Source organism: Thunnus thynnus, chromosome 19, assembly GCF_963924715.1.
Source record: "Thunnus thynnus chromosome 19, fThuThy2.1, whole genome shotgun sequence".
Classification (NCBI taxonomy): Eukaryota; Metazoa; Chordata; class Actinopteri; order Scombriformes; family Scombridae; genus Thunnus; species Thunnus thynnus.
In genome coordinates, this window is record NC_089535.1 from 28252378 (window position 1) to 28269663 (window position 17286).

Consider the following 17286-nt stretch of genomic DNA (forward strand, 5'->3'; position numbering starts at 1 on the left):
TTTAACCTGCAAACCCATAGCTGACTGTTGCCTTTTCTCCCATCCTGACAGGCTACGCCAATTTCCTGAGTGGGTCGCACTATTGGAAGTTTGACCCTGTGGCACTGAAGATGCTAGAAGGCTACCCCCGCAGCATCGGCATGGATTTCTTTGGCTGCTCTGCCTTACGGTCCAAATAAGTTCAAACACATACAGTACATCTGGTAAACTTCTGAAGAGGAGTGGGTTGATTTTTCAGCTTTATATCCCATACAGCACATTCTGGTCATTTTGAAAATATACTGAAGGCTGATGTATTTCATTGAGATGACTCAAAATCCATATAACTATAACGGCAGCCACTTGTCAAAGTCATCTTCTGCTGCAACCAAATTATCTTTTGAAAACAATGCATTTGTATTTGAATTTACACGTAAATTCTAGATTTTACTGTAAATATAAGTTTGCAGGAACAGTCCACAAATGATTTTCTCAATTTGAAAGGACAGTAAACATCTGGAGACAGGTAATTCAACCCTGACAAAGCTTCACCCTCAGGCTTTGGTGCCAAAACCCACTGCCCAAGTACTACAAGTGTTTGTCCACATTTAAAGAGCAACTCCACTCTAGATCTAGGAAGAGCAGTACTGCTGCACTGACCTCTGTGGGTTGAAAAGTTCCTGTCTGTAGCAATGCCCTATAATGCAATGTGAACTGCTGTGGTTGTGGAAGGAGCATCCACCAAATGTTGACAGTGCAAGCAGACTGGGTGCAAGTACTCTTAAATGCCTGCAGTAGGAAAACCTGAGACAAATCAAGCAACACCTTGCTCATTAGCAAACTTGAGGCATGTATTAAGGCTTCAGTATGGCCAAATAGAATTTGTTGTTTTTGTCTGACCGTGTAAGTGCAAAAATGATTATACCTGTTCTGAATGACCACACCTGAAGGTGGGGCAAAAAGCCTGCTGTCATAGTTCCCCTCTCACTGCATCTAGGGTTGAATACTGAGAATTGAGATCCCCATATTTCCCAGAAATTCTTGTCAAAATCTGCTCCCATTTTCTTGGGAAAAATGCCTGTGGATTGATGGTATGTGTCTGCTTGTGTGTCTGTGTTCACATACTGAAGGCTACTATGTACTGAAACAAACATGCCTTCAGCGAACCTCATTAACTCTACCACGCAACTGTTGTAAATACACTCTGAACCTGAAACACCATCATCATGGCACTATAACTGGATCAACTTTTTTTTTCATGCTAAAATGGCAGCCCATTGTTCAGTTGTGTGAACAAATCTGCAAAATCTATATACACAAACACTATCATCAGACAACCCCAAATCAGATTGCAGAGCAGCGTTTAACCCTAACATAACAACTAAAGAACAACTCTCCTGTTCCTCAAACCACAGAAATAACATGCTGAAACTGATGCATTACACAGATATACCCTCTCTTCCACTCCACACTAGTCTTTTTTTGGGCCTTTGAATCACCATTCACATTTCAGTTTTTCAGTGAAATAAATGGTAATAACAATACAATAATAATAGCCAAATAAAAATAATATAAATAATATTAATAATAATACATAATGAAGTGAAAACAAAATGGCAGTCTAATGTGATTATCAATCTAACTCTGCGGAGTAATAACCTCAGGCGACCATAAAGGTGGTTATATAATACTCTGTAACTACTTGTAACCACTCGGATTATAAACTCCATATTCAGCAAGAAATCCCAGGAGTCTTGGGAAAAGAGTGATCTAAATATACAGTATTTTCATGGCCAGGCTCACTGGGTGCACCTCTGGAGTCACCATCTCTTCAAAAGAGATGATGACCCTTTTGAAGTTGAATTCACTTCTCTGGACACACTGATTATCCAGTAATCACAATGTTTCACCCGTGTAATAGTAATTGATGATTTTACTCAGCATCACAATGATCCATACAATAACCATCTGCCATTAAACACCACCGTAGTGTAGTTTAGTATTTTGCATTTTGTATTTTTTCATTTCTGAAATTATTTTTAAAGCTTAAATCTGTTAGTTTCAACTGTTGTACATGCAAAAATAACTGCTGACATTCTTTTTGATTTGTGTTAACTGTACAAAATTCATCAGGACCGATAAGTTTTATGTCCATAAAACTCACCCATAGTCTCAATGCGATGAATCATACAAATGGGGATGATTTACCACACACTCTCTCACCTCTTCACACCTGGTCAGCAGCTATGTAAAGTGCCCATGACTGCCAGATTAGTCAGACTTTCTGTTCAGGAAAGTTACAAAAATTCCTGATGCTGCTGTCGGAAATGGGATTTCAGGTGCTGTTAGACACTTTGTTTGAAGCATACTGAAGCCTTTAAGACTACACATTTAAAAAGCTGCCAACTTTTCCATCTTTCCCTTTGAAGAACACTATGTAAATTGTGTGTGTTCGTCCCTCATGTCATATAATGTTGGTTAACTGTTTCATCCATTGGAGCCACTGGCTTTGTTGCCTGTGCTTGACAACTCTGCCAGTTGTGTTTGAGGGGGAAATTACTCACAGGGGTTCCTCAAGAGTTAGTGCTCGGTCCCCTTCTCTTCTCAATATACGCCACCTCACTTGGTGCAATGAGCCACTCCCATGTATTCTCATACCATTGCTATGCTGACGATACTACTGTTCCTGCCGGAAGACCTCACAGTCTCGGCATGGAACTCGTCATGCCTTGCCGATATCGTGGCATGGATGAAGGAACGCCACCTTCAGCTTACCTTCGCTAAGACTGAGGTTCTTGTCATCCCAGCCAGTCCTTCTATACAACAACAGATCAATATCCAGCTCGAATCAGCCCAACTCATGCCCACAAAGTCTGCCTGAAACTTGGGTGTCATGATTGATGACCAACTAACCTTTAAGGTTCACGTGGCCTCAATTGCTTGGTTGTATTGATTTGCAACTCCTTACTGGCAGGTCTCCCCATGTTCAAACCTCTGCATATGATCCAGAGTGTGGTGGCATGTCTGGTCTTCAATCAGTCCAAAACAGCACATATCACTCCGCTGTTCATATCCCTCCACTGGCTCCCAATTTCTGACCGCACCAAATTCAAAACCTTGACACTTGCTTACAAAACAGCTCCCACCTACCTGAACTCCCCCATTCAGGTCTACACTCCCTCCCACTCACTACGCTTTGCCAATGAAGGGTGCCTGGTACTAACAACAGGGCACTAAGTCCCTAGCTAAACTCTTCTCTTCTGTAGTTGGAACGAGTTATCAAACTCCATTCGATCTGCAGAGTCCCTCTCGATCTTTAAGAAGAAGCTAAACACCCAGCTCTTTCGTGGACACCTCTGCACCTGATGGTCATATAAAATAAATTTAAAAAAACAAACAAACTAACTATTATCCGCTTCTATGCACTGCATGTTGGCACCTACATCCTATCGGACCTAACTTAGCTTTATGGCACTTGCTCGTGTTGTTCTCTCCTGACTAGATCCTTGCTTGTGTTGTATTAACTCTGTGAAATTGTAACATTGTAACATTGTAACCAGCTAAGTCAGCACTGAAACCAGAAACTGAATTTGGGTTCCTACAGTGGTGCTTTTTACCACGCTAGCATTGGTCCAGACTGAAATATCTAATTATCAACAACTAACAAATGGACTACAATGAAGAGACATTGATTGCACCCAGAAGATGAATCCAATTGACTTTGGTGATCCTCTGACTTTTCCTCTAGCGCCACCATGTGGTTGGCATTTGTGGTTTGCGGTTTTAAGTGAAATATCACGAAAACTATTGGATGGATTGCCATTAAATTTGGTACAGACATTCATGTCCCCCTTAGGATTAATGATGTAATAACTTTGGTGATCCCTTCACTTTTCACCTAGTACCATCATCAGTTCAAAATCTCAATGTCTCCAATACTAAGCTTTACCACTGAAATTACTTGTGAAACTAATGACATCGACCTCAGCTGTACTTTGTTTAGTGCTAAGTAGCAAATATTAACATGCTAACACGCTAATCTCAGATGATAAACATAGTAAACTTTACACCTGCTAAATGTTAGCATTAATATTATCATTGTGAGCATGCTAGCATCCTGATGTTAGCATGTCGCTCAAAGTATCACTGTGCCTCAGTACAACCTCACAGATCTACTAGCATGGCTGTAGTTTTGCATCTTAGTGCCACCTGGATATGCATGTACATATAGCTGACCCAGTGAAACTGATGATCTGTTGTAAAGGGAGTCACACAACACACAAAAGAGCCACTCAGCATTTTTGGCAGCAAATACCTTACCTTTGCCCAGCCTTACATATCTATTCTGGCCTTTATTTTTTATTTCCAAAACATGTTAATTGCAATTGTGCTTTGATTACTTCCTCAGTTTCCTTTGGTTTTATTTCCTGGTTGTTTGGTTCTTGAGCTTGCCAACCCACTGGGTAGTCCAAAACACTATGTAGGTTGGAGCTTGGTGGTCTGTGCAGCCAGTCATCTCCACACAGCCTCCTGTAGCCACCTCAACCACTGACAGTTTAGATCTGCACAGACGACTTCTTCTTTTGGCTGTACCCGTTAGAGGTTGCCACAGCGGATCATCCGGCTCCATTTCTTCCTGTCCTCTGCATCTTCCTCTGTCACGCCAACCACCTGCATGTCTTCCCTCACCATATCCATGAACCTCCTATTTGGCCTTCCTCTTTTCCTCTTGGCTGGCAGCTCCATCTTCAGCATCCCTCTCTCAAACTAACCAGCATATCTCCTCCGAACATGTTCAAACCATTTCAATCATACCTCTCTTGATTTGTTTCCAAACCGTTTCCAAAAAGAATTTCAACTCTGCCACCTCCAGCTCCACCTCCTGTCTTTTCATCTGTGTCATTAGCGAAGTTGTATGGTTTGTGCCTCCAAAATACAACATAGCTGGCCTCATAAACCTCTTGTAAACCTTCCCTTTCACTCTTGCTAGTACCCTTCTGTTGCAAATCACTACTGACACTCTTCTCCACCCACTCCACCCTGCCTGCACTCTCTTCTTCACCTCTCTTCCACATTCCCCATTACTATTAATAGTTGACCCCAAGTATTTAAACTCATCCACCTTCACCACCTCCACGCCTCGCATGCTCACCATTCTGCTGTTCTCCCTCCCATTCATGCACATGAATTCCGTCTTGCGCCTACTGACTGTCATTCCTCTTTCTCCAGTGCATACTTCCACCTGTCCAGACTCTCCTCAACCTGCTCCCTACTCTCACTACAGATCACAATGTCATCCGTGAACATCATAGTCCACGGAGACTCCTGCCTTATCTCGTCTGTCAACCTGTCCATCACCATTGTTTTGAAACTCAAAGTGAGCCACTCCGGCAGTCGCCATCTGTGCGTGACGCTGCCTAACTCCCAGCCAATCAAAAATGGGCAAAGAGGCGGGCCGAATGGCTAAAATAAGCCACCTAGTGGCTGGCGGACCTGTCACTCAAAGCAGCCATGTTAATAAAATTTAAACGGGTGAGTTATAAAAAAAATTCACCCCCCCATACAGTTGTCATGAAAGGAGAAATTAGCTTTAGAGACCAAAACTGTTTTTTGTACCAGGCTGTAAACATTTATTTCTGCTGTAAAGTTGGGCATTTTAACATGGGGGTCTATGGGGGATGACTCACTTTTGGAGCCAGCCTCAAGTGGCCATTCAAGGAACTGCAGTTTTTGGCACTTCCGCATTGGCTTTATTTTACAGCCCCAGAGGTTGCCGCTTGGTCCTTCCACATTCCTGTCCTTGGTGCCATACCTGCCCATCACCTCCTCATCACCTCTGCTCTGTCCATTGAATGATATTCATTGACAGTCAGTATTGAAAATCAACTGTGTGTCTATTTCCTCACGGTGATTTATCTAAATTCACTCCAGACGTGTGCTACATCTTTGAATATTTAAGGTGCTAAAACTATTTTCTGCAGGCAAGGGAAACCAGTACCTCATATTACACAAATGCAAATACAGTAGATTCTAATAAAGTTCAAATAAATCTGTTCTTTCCACTATTCAGTGAACTTCTTTGGTGCATTTTTACAGAGCCATACGATAGTCCTCATTATCTGTTGAATAGCTTTGTTTCAGTTCTCTGATTGTTATGGTGCCTTCGTTAGAAACAAACATACTTTGGTTTATATTATAATCTAAAATAGTAATGTTAAATCAAGTGTTTCAGTCCTAATCAGAGAAATGAGACAGAGCTTCACTCAATGTATATTGTTTTATAGATATTAAATCTGTATTCAAGGTGTTATTGTTTGTAATCAGTGCAGGACACTGATGGTTGCATTGACTTGTTTAATACACTGTGTTGTGTCTGCAATAATAGCAGTCTGGTTTAGCTTGGAGACTGTGAGTCATGACTTTAAACAATGACATCATGTCTTGAAAACTATTTTGATATACCTTCAATATATACTTAACTGTCTTCCTTTTATATTCAGTTTTTTTTCAGTCAGAATGTGTATTTCTCATGTGAATAAATCTGTAAAGTTTTTTGTTTACAATAAAACCTCAAAACGAATCATTTAAACTTACGCCCCTGCCCCCAATTCTACAAATAATGTAGTTCCACACAGCTTCTGGAGAGCTGTTACCTGTGTGTCGCTGAATGTAAGGAGGCACCGTTTTATCATCCTGCCTTGGGCATCCTAATGCACTTTACAGTATGTGAAACGACTTAAAGAATCAACCAAAATCAGCCTGAAACATTTTCCTTCATCTATCAATATAAATCATAAATTAATTGAAAGTAGTACTCAGTTCCTCCCTGTACATTTTTGCCGATGACACTGAAGGATACATTTGCTGTCTGCATTTTGAGCAGCAGGAACTTTCCTTGAGGGTCAGCAGGCCTGCACATGTTCACACAGAAAGGCATTTATTGTGTAAATGCTAGAAAGCATTCACAACATGTTATTCTACATTCTTTATTATTATTCCGCCCCCTTGTTTTGGCACTTAACTCCTTCCACATTATTCAACATAGAAACTTCATTCAAACATCAAAACATTCAGCTCAATTAGGACATTGTTACTATTACTTTTCTCATTCATACCCTTCATAGTTTCTGAAATATTCAGTGTTTTCCAGCAATTTTGCTTCACTCAAATGAATGGACGGAACGTTCAAAATTTACACATTTTTATACTTTTTCATGCATTTTCAACTCTTTTCTTGTTAGAGTAGCATAGCAGGTGGACCCAAAAGCACTGTGGGCTGAGTGAGACTGAAGAAACTTCTTTATTCTGACATTGTGCAGGCAAAAACAAAAGCTGACTGATCTGAGCAAAACAGAATACAGAACAAGACTGAAGAAACAGAAAAGGAGATCTAACAAAGACTGAACAAAAAAACAGGGCTTAAAAACTAACTGAACTAACACGGAGATTAGGTACATGTGGGTAGATGGGCGGAGAAGCTCAGGAGAGGGGAGTGAGGTGATGAAACAGGAGAACAGACAGGGAGCTGATTGGTTAAGGGAAACAAAGGGAGCAGGGCAGGGCTAACGAGGTTAGTTGCAGAGCAGGTGTGCAGATGGGAAAAGGAGGAAAAATCAGTACAGGGGCACAGGAAGGGAAACGCACAGCAGGAAACCCAAAACCCAGAAAACATAAAACCTCTTAATACAAATTACAATACAAATCAATCCGTCCAAGAATATACATGAATATAAACTTAAAGTACACAACACTGTAAGCTAAATGATCATGCAAGACAGTCCTTTAAAGATAGAACCCAAATCATATGAATGAGCAAAACCATATGACCAAAAGTACTGTACCACAGAAGTGTAACACAGGAAACCAAAAGTCCAAAAATCATGAGTCCATGACATATCTACTCATTCATACTTTCAGCTTCAAACTTCATTCAAACTTTGAAATGTTACACATCTTTAATACATTCAAGGTATTACTTTCAAATCCCTTTAAAACGTTTCAAAATATTCAAGTTTGTTTAAACCTTAGTTATAATGGAAGTCAATTAGAAAAATATTCAAACCCACTCATCTTCAACCTCTTCCAAATCATTCATACATTCACGTAGAAACTTCATTCAAACTTTAAAACATTTACAACACTTGGGACTTTCTCACATTAATTCTACATTTTCATATTGTTCATACTTTTTACACAATTGCAGTTCAAGTTTGATGAAATTTTCAGCCCTTCTCAGATTTTTACATTAGTGTGTATTGTGCAGAATGTTCAGACCTACATAGAGTGACATCAGTCACTGTAGGTCCAGGCCTTGAAATTTTATCAAAAATCTTAAAGACATTATTACCTTATTCACACAGCTTCCACTCTACGAGCATAATTTATACATCAAAATGCAGACAAATTTGTCTCTTATCCCAAGTTACTTCCATTTAAATAAATTGCCTAAAAGAGCAAAGGGTGCTATCTAAAAGTCTCATTGTCACACTGTCTGACTGTCAATAGCCTTCAGCTGTTTCAGGTTTAATTCACAATTCAAACCTTCCTCTCTCTCATACTCACACACACACACACACACACACACACAGTCATTTCCGATTTTTTAAATTAAAGCCCAAGATGGTAACTTTATCATAACAGGAACCACAGGATGAGGCTTGTTTTTTTCAAAATAAAAGCCCCCAACAGTCACTATATGTTAATAGGAAACTATAGATTTACCTAGTATTTCAAAATAAAAGTGCTTATAGTTCAAATCTTGTCAAGGCTTAGACCTCAGCTAATGTTTTATCTTTATTCCAACAAAGATAATTAAAGGAAACCTCAACTCCTTCTCAGTACACTTAAGCTCATTTAAGTCCTTGCTCTAAAACTCCCATTTGAACGTCTTTCATTGCTTAGTCTATATTTTGCGTCCTTCATCCCTCTCCCACTTTTCCAACTATTTATATTGCTTCTGCTGCTTTATCATACTTCTCCAACTCTTATCCACTGATTCATACTCCATTCAAACCTTAAAATGTTCCACATCTTTCACACATTAGGAGTTTTATTCAGCTTTTAAATCCCATTCATACTTTTTTTTAAATATTCACAGCTCTCAACTTTCAACATTCAACAGCTGATTGAGATTTCCTAATTTGACCCACTCATTTCCTACTTTTTCCAACTCATTCATACTCCTTCAACTGCTTCGTCCAAATTAAAGCCAGCAATCCAGTTCAGCCTTTCAACAGCCAGCATTCACATGCAATTTCTCCATAAATTGCATTTTCTAGTTATTTATAAACTCTGATATTTGGCAGCCTGACGACAGTATTAAAATGAGATTATGAACAGTACCAGTCAAAGGTTTGGTCACACTTACTCATTCAAATATTTTTCTTTACTTTCACTAGTTTCTACATTGTAGAACAATACTGAAGACATTAAAACTATGAAGTAGCACATATGGAATTATGCAGTAAACAAAAAAGTGTAAAATAAACCAAAACATCTTTCATATTCTTGATTCTTCAAAGTAGCCACTGTTTGCCTTGATGACAGCTTTGCACACTCTTGGCAATATCTTAACCAGCGCCATGAGGTCATCACCAGGAATGGTTTTCAATTAACAAGTGTGACTTGTCAAAAGTTAATTGGTGGAATTTCTTGTCCTCTTAATGTGAGACTATCAGTTGTGTTGTGCTGAGGTAGTGTTGGTATACAGCAAATAGCCCTGTAGAAACTCATAATGTGATAACTGCATAATGTAATTAAAATGTAATAAAAACTGATAATGTAATAATCTGACAATAATGTAATAAAATCAGTGACTGCAAAATGTAATAACTTTTGTGCATAATGTAATGAATTATTATTTTGTGCAAGTTACTACATTATGAGTAACTTTTTTTGTTAAAAAATGTAATAACTCAACATACTGTATATTGTAATAACAAATTAAAAATGTAATGCTTTCAGGTCTAGTATGTACAGAGCACCTTTTCCATCCCAACCATCACATCATGGCCTGCATGATGCACATTTCAATTGTGGCCCATGTGTTTTCTAGTACAGGGTTGTCATTCAAATACAGACCAAATACAGTTGTTCCTTTATGTGCATTACAGTAATAATACACACTGTCTCAGAAGATAAGAGATAAGAGACAAGATTGGGAAATCTAGTTCTGTCCATGAATGCATATATATATATATATATATATATATATATATATATATATATATATATATATATATATATATATATATACACACACACACACACACACTATATATATATATATATATATATATATATATATATATATATATATATATACACACACACACACACACACTATATATATATATATATATATATATATATATATATATATATATATATATATATATATATATATACATATATGTATATATAATACTGACAAAAATGACATAGGCCTACAAATAACTACTTCATTAAACCTAGATAGTATTTATATCAGAATTCTTATCAAAATGTAATAGAAATTATTTAAACATTTAAACAGATTATATAAAACATCTCCTGAGCTCCAATGTTTTGAATAGCTTATTTTAAAAATACAATATATATATTTTTATATATATATATATATATATATATATATATATATATATATATATATATATATATATACACACACACACATATATATATATATATATATATATATATATATATATATATATATATATATATATATATATGTATACTTTAGGTCATAATAAGTAGGAAGGCTCTAAAATGTACCAGTAGGCAGTGCAGTGTTGCAAGTAGTGGAATGATCTCCTTTTGTATTAGTCTAGATCCCCGGCTGCAGTTGTTGTTTTTATTGAATTTGTTCAAGTATTGCAATCATTTAGGCGACTTGTAATAAAAGCTTGTATCAGCATTTCAGAATTTGTCACCCTGTTAAAAATGGCAAATACAATTGAGGTGTACCTCTAAATCCACTCCCAGATCTGTAACAGATATTACTTGACTTTTTGTTACACTTTTATCTGTAACACTTATTCTAAGCCCATTATTACACATTTATAATCAACACACTGTCTTGTAGTTGTTAACAGATATAAGGATAATTCATTTGTCAACGACTATAAATCCTCTTGTGAAGCATCTTTTAGTGCTGTATAAACAGTTAACAAATGATTGATAATATAAAATGTGTAATGATATGTATTCATATCAAGTTCAACTTCAAGTTTGTCACTCAACCACATGTTAATTCACACATCTAGTTGAATGAAGTGTCATCTCTACAGTGTCCAGTGCAAGCCCATCACACATATAAGCAAAAAAGAACACACAATAAATATATATCTAAAAAACTAAATTACAGAACTCTATGTCCTTGAGTAGTAAAATAAATTAAAACATTGTAGATAAGAAATATTATATTAGATCGATATGAAATATGAAGTATGTATTAATAACACTTAAAATATGAATTTATAAATACTTAATTACTACAGGAAGTACTATTTTTAACCTTGAAACTCAACATGTCTTTATTAGTTTTGACCACCTTCATAAACAGTTTTGAACCTGCCTGTGTCTGATTTATACATGTGTACAAATGCTTTGAGGCATGCTGTGAGGATTTGTTCATTTGTATAAACATATATCATTTAATATGATTACAGCTGTGTTATACTGCGTTATTAATACATCATGAACTGAAATGTGCATAGATTTGCTTACAACAACATTGTAGTATGTTATAAACAGGATAGGTTAGAAATTGTTCAAGTGTGTCTTAAAACAACAGTCATGTGTCCATATAAACAGTGAAAGGGGTTTTCCTCGCTGTGATCATTCCTCCTGTTCATACTGGCTCTCCTTCAAATGTGCTTTCAATGTAAGTGATGGAGGCCAAAATCCACAGTGTGCCGACACAGTCATTTTGAGCAAAAATGCATTTAAAAGTGTATCTGAAGCTTATATGAGGCTTCAGCAGTCTGAGTTAGTCATATCAAGTGGATATCTGACACATTTACAGTCTTTTTAGCAAATTCCCTCTTTGTGTTTCCTTGGTCAGTGTTTCCCTGTTGAGCTGTGGTGGAAGTATAGTAACAAAACGAGGGACTTTGGCACTAAAAAGACTGTAACGTTGAAAGATATCTACTTGATTTGACTCATTTGGACGCTGAAGCTTCATATTAGCTTCAGAAAAACTTTTAAATACATTTTTGCACAGAAGGAGGACTGTGGATTTTGTCCCCCATCACTTACACCATAAGCATTATGAAGGGATCTTCTAATGGTCAGTATGAACAGGAGGAATGATTACAGCAAGAAAAACATGTTTCAATGTTCATTTGGGCTCCTGACTCTTGTTTTAAGTCAGACTTGAAAAACTGTGAACCTGTCCTTACACTGTAGATACTATCTATATACTGCTTATAAATGCCTCAATTAGTGGGGTGAAAGTAAAGTTATTTAAATTGCCTTCTCAAAAGTTTATTGTTATTATCATTACTACTACTAGGATAAAATAGGACTTTCCAGAGTTTGTTTCAGAATCACTGAGGTATCAGTTATGCAGAAGAGAAGAACAGAGGTATATAGAATAAAAAAATGATGCCCACATACTGTATGTTTATAAAGCTCAGCTCCAAATACTGATTATTTCCAGGTTTTGTCTCTCCAATTTTGCGCACGAGTCACGCTGCAGTCGTCCTGCTGCGGTTAGATTGCTATGCAGCAGATGGCAGCTCAGACATGTGAGATTTCATTGTTTCCAGTGTATAATAGTAAACAGCTGTCCAGTTATACTTCATTGTCTAGGGGTACCGGCTTTGTATGATGATGAAATACATGAACTGACTACATCAACAGGTAAATGACTCCAGTGTACAGCTGGCACTCATACATTGCTGGAGTCCATGATTTGCAGTGTAAATCAACAACTCAAATGAATAAATACACTTAAAGCTATAATATGTAACTGTTCTGCATTAAAATGTCTAAAAACAACTAGACCTATGTTATATATTTTGTTGGGTTGTGTACTTACATTATCTCAAATGTTTCCAACAATTTTCAAACCCAGAGAAATCAGTAATTTAATCAAGGTAATGGTCTGTTTCATTTGGTTGCCTGTCAATCAAACCCTCTACCGAAGGGTATACACACACAAGATTGTGTGTGTTGGCATTGTGGTTGTCTGGTACAATGGCCTCTTTCCGCTGAACAGCATCAGAGAAACACCGTTTTTTAACGTAAAATTGCTTTATTTACTGTTTTTACAGTGTTATTCTCCGGGTATTTGTTTTGGAGAGAAGGAGACCTCTGTGGATAATTCGGCTCACGGTTAAAACCTGCTGAATGTCTGTATCTTACGTTATCAGAGAAACAAGCTAATGTAAACAGCAGCTCAGCTCACAGCCCCTACCGTAAGTCCACCAAATAGCATCGGAAAAACAGTTATTTTTTAACGTGAAACTGCTTTATTCAGTGTTTTTACCTGTTTTAATCACTGGATCTATTTGTTTTGGAGAGGAGGAGACATCTATGGATAATTCGGCTTCCTGTAAAAACATCCTGAATGATGAACACTGAAGTAATCCTAACCCCAAGACGCCGGTTGTTTAACAATGAAGACAACAACTCCCATGATCCCACGCTACTTCACACCATCATCACAGTCTGTATTTTGTTATTGTTTTAATTGAGAGACCCCTAACGTCAGGAATTACATATTTTGCGTTTAACTATAGGGCAATAGGGGAGATACATAGAACAATACATACAATTACTGCATCTAGTTTCTGGACAGCATGCACACTCAAAATACAGATGTGCATTTTAATTTAACTGATTGAACAAACTAATTATAATGTACAATCTATATATATAGTGATAAAGTGAAAATCATGCTATTTTGTGGTTTTGTCCAATGTTGAAGGCATTTTGGAGGGAAACAAATAAAGAATTTTAAAACATTTATCATTGGTAGTATGCCAACAGACACTCAGTAAGGATGATAATGTATATTGTAGGGGAAAGTTCCCTTATGGCTTTGATTGCAGACAGTACCCTCAAGCTACAAGACCAGCTCCTTCTCCAACCCCCCAGGAATGCTGACTAACAAAGACATCAATGATATTCACAACATCTGGAAAGCAGCAATGATCACGATAAGAAGACCCCTTTCCTCCTACATGGCCACTAAACCAGACCAGACCTGACCCAAACCCCCTTTGATCCTTCAAGCTACAGGAGCCAGCAAGATGGGAATCACATCCCAAGTGTGAACTGATAGCACCACTTGCTAGCATAACCTATCTCTAGGAACACACACACACACACACACACACACACACACACACACACACACACACACACACACACAAATTTAGCACATGGATCCCTGCTCTTTCAGTGAGACCAAGGAGAACAAAAGGATGGTAAAACCCATGGACTTATAAATGAAGGTTTAGATTTTGTTTAAGGACAATTACCACATTGGTCCGAATACTAGACAGGTTTTTTTCCAGGAAATTCATCTGAAAAAGTGGAGTGTCTTATACTTGGGGTCTAGACTTTTAAATGTCATAATACGTTCACAAAAACAGATGGCTCCAAAATCTATAAAATGAGCGCTACCCGCCTGACTGAAGTGAGCCACCGTCCCTCACAACTAGCCTATAGTGGCTCAAAAGTAGGCAAACAACTGAGCAACAGTAACGCAACAAATGTTGTCATCAACTCCACTGTCTCTCCACTGCTACACTTAGCTCTTAGTGTGTGGAGCATGGATGTATAAAGAGAACTGGATACAGCATTGGAGGCGGGACGCCAATCATTCCTATGAAAGTTGCTCAGTGGCGCATGAAGCCAAAAAAGTTCGACTTCTGCCTATAAAGTTACCCGGATCTTCTGGGATCATTGGGCCCATAGAGCAAGCACACCAGTGACTTTCGCCGGCCTAGTTGGCTACTTCCAGTTTAGCCCTCAGGCTAACTTGAATGGGGATAAAACAATTCAATTGTGCGGCTCTTTTAGGCTTTCGAAATGCGATCGGACCAAACGGATCAGATTCTGATTGTGAGACAAGTCATTTCGCGGGGGTTGTGATGCTCAAAAAAATGTATCCGCTGATTTACGGATGTCTCTTTCACAGTGTAAGTCTATGGGAAAAAGTCTTTTTGGGCCTGATAGTGTCACATGATGTTGTAATTACATGGTTTGGCCGCTATGTCAAATAGGCTTCACAACCCAGCGCTGTTCCTGGGGGCTTGGTGTGGAGGGGCAGCCCCACCCGTGGTGAAACAGAGGAGAGGAGAGAAACTCAGCACGACCATAAATGGCAGCAAAATGCAGTAGAGAGCTTCTCACTGTGCTGAAATGAAACAGGTGCACATCAATTAGGTAAATAACAAATAAACATAGTTTCTACTGTGTTTTGCTACAGCTCATTCTTCAGAAAAAATGATGAATTCAACATTGTCCAGAGATGATGATCTCCGACCTGCATTCAGCATCTCTGTTCACAGAAGCAGCCGTCTGTAGCTGCAACTCCTGGGGAGCTGAGCAAGAGTACCTAGCTGCAGACAAAATGGCGGACACGGAGGGAGACATCTCAGACCTGTTGAATCTCCAATTGAATCTCGTAACATGATTCACACAGTTTGTACTCAACAGTACGCTATCCATTTTAAACTCATTTAAACTCAGGATTCATTTACACAAATATTTTTAAAAAGTGCTTACATGACCTACAACAATGAGACAAAAATTGCCATTGTTAAATGCTTGGAGCCACTTGGCATTTTCAAATCTATTTTCTCCGTATCGGTATACCTACGCTCACTGGATTCTTCGATGTATTAAAGTTTGATAATCAAATATTAAATAAACCTTAGAAAAGCCAACAAACTCTTTTTTAGAGATCCTTTATAGACTCTGTATCTTAAAACTGTACAGACTCTGTATCTGAACACTGATACAGATACAGATGCAGATGCTGTATCTTCAAAAGTCCTCCTGCCTTCTCACCTTTTCTGCCACAAGTGGACTACACACATGCGCAGTGCAGATGTTCACACAAAAACAACATGAAGAAGACCAACTTCTGCTGCTGAGGTCACATAATTTCCTGTCAATGGCGGAGGCAGAGGTTCAAGATGTCTGCCTCCGTGGCCGCCATTTTGTCTGTCAAACTGCCTTCACCAGACTGACTGACAGCAGAAATTTACAGTTTCAAAATAGTTTGCATGTTGGTTCCATGAGAGGAAATCAACCGTGTTTGTATTTATCGATTCATCGATTTTATTTCCCTGCCCACCGTAGCAAGTGAAGGGTATCTGTTGCCCAAGCTCACAGACAGACTGGGAGCACTGACACATATACAGCAGGGAAGCTGTCTGTGCAGAATTAGACTCAGAGTGTAAAAAAGCTGAGGGTCTTCGTGTCATTTGTCCTTTGATGCCTTTATTTTGCAGTGCGAAAGCTCAGAAAAATCACCTAATCTACCATGAATCCTCCATTCAATGGAAAGAAATTGCATAAAAATAGTACATTATGACTGAGTTGTACAATCCTCTAACTGATTTGTATCAAGCTGCATGGTGCGGCTCTGGGGAATTGTAGTTTCTAAAAAAATATTAGTGTTTTTCCTAGAATTGGAAGTTATAAATACTGAACTGAAAGTACACTCTGAGGTTTAAGGGCCGTATACAAGGATTTAGCAGGCTCAGGTTTTTAAAGCTAGAGTGAAGGTATCATGGTATCATATGAAACTAGACAATCTAAGGCATCGATTGGTACCAACCATGTCATGCTAGCTTATCGGGAACTGTGCTAAATAAAGCTCCAAAGTTAGCAGGGAAAAACTAGCATGGCCATTTTCAGAGGCGTCTCTTGACCTCTCAGCTCAAGATATCTGAACGAAAATGGGTTCTGTGGTTACCATGGATGTATTATAAGAGCTCGAGTCCACGAGTCTCCCCTTTACATACATGCCCACTTTATGCTAATCCCGTGCAGTTTTGGGCAAAAACCATGCAGTTTTTTGCATGCAGTATAAGTGTGTTATTGTTGCCAATATTCAAATGGTGTATTTGAATATTTCTGCATACTGGGGTCCCTAAACAGTCTTGGAATTGCATAAATTTTATATGACTGGAAAGCTGAGACTCTTGTGGATTCATGGAGCCCAAATGTATTCATGTGTGATGATGTTAGTCCCCATAGACATTTCATTGTAGTGAGACCATTTTTTGAAACTTGACCTCACTGTATAAAATTACCTAATGTGACCTCTAGGATAATCAC

At 38.1% G+C, this 17286-nt stretch overlaps 1 protein-coding gene across 1 annotated transcript in view; it reads left to right on the top strand.

Moving 5' to 3' along the window:
• The window catches only part of LOC137170487 (stromelysin-3-like), a 30241-nt gene extending 20300 nt beyond the window's left edge, over nucleotides 1-9941 (top strand). The window contains exon 8 of the mRNA XM_067573910.1: nucleotides 52-9941. Coding sequence (XP_067430011.1) covers nucleotides 52-179 — 128 coding nt within the window. The 3' untranslated portion in view covers nucleotides 180-9941. The remainder of the gene's footprint in view (nucleotides 1-51) is intronic.
• Nucleotides 9942-17286: the final 7345 nt, after the last annotated feature.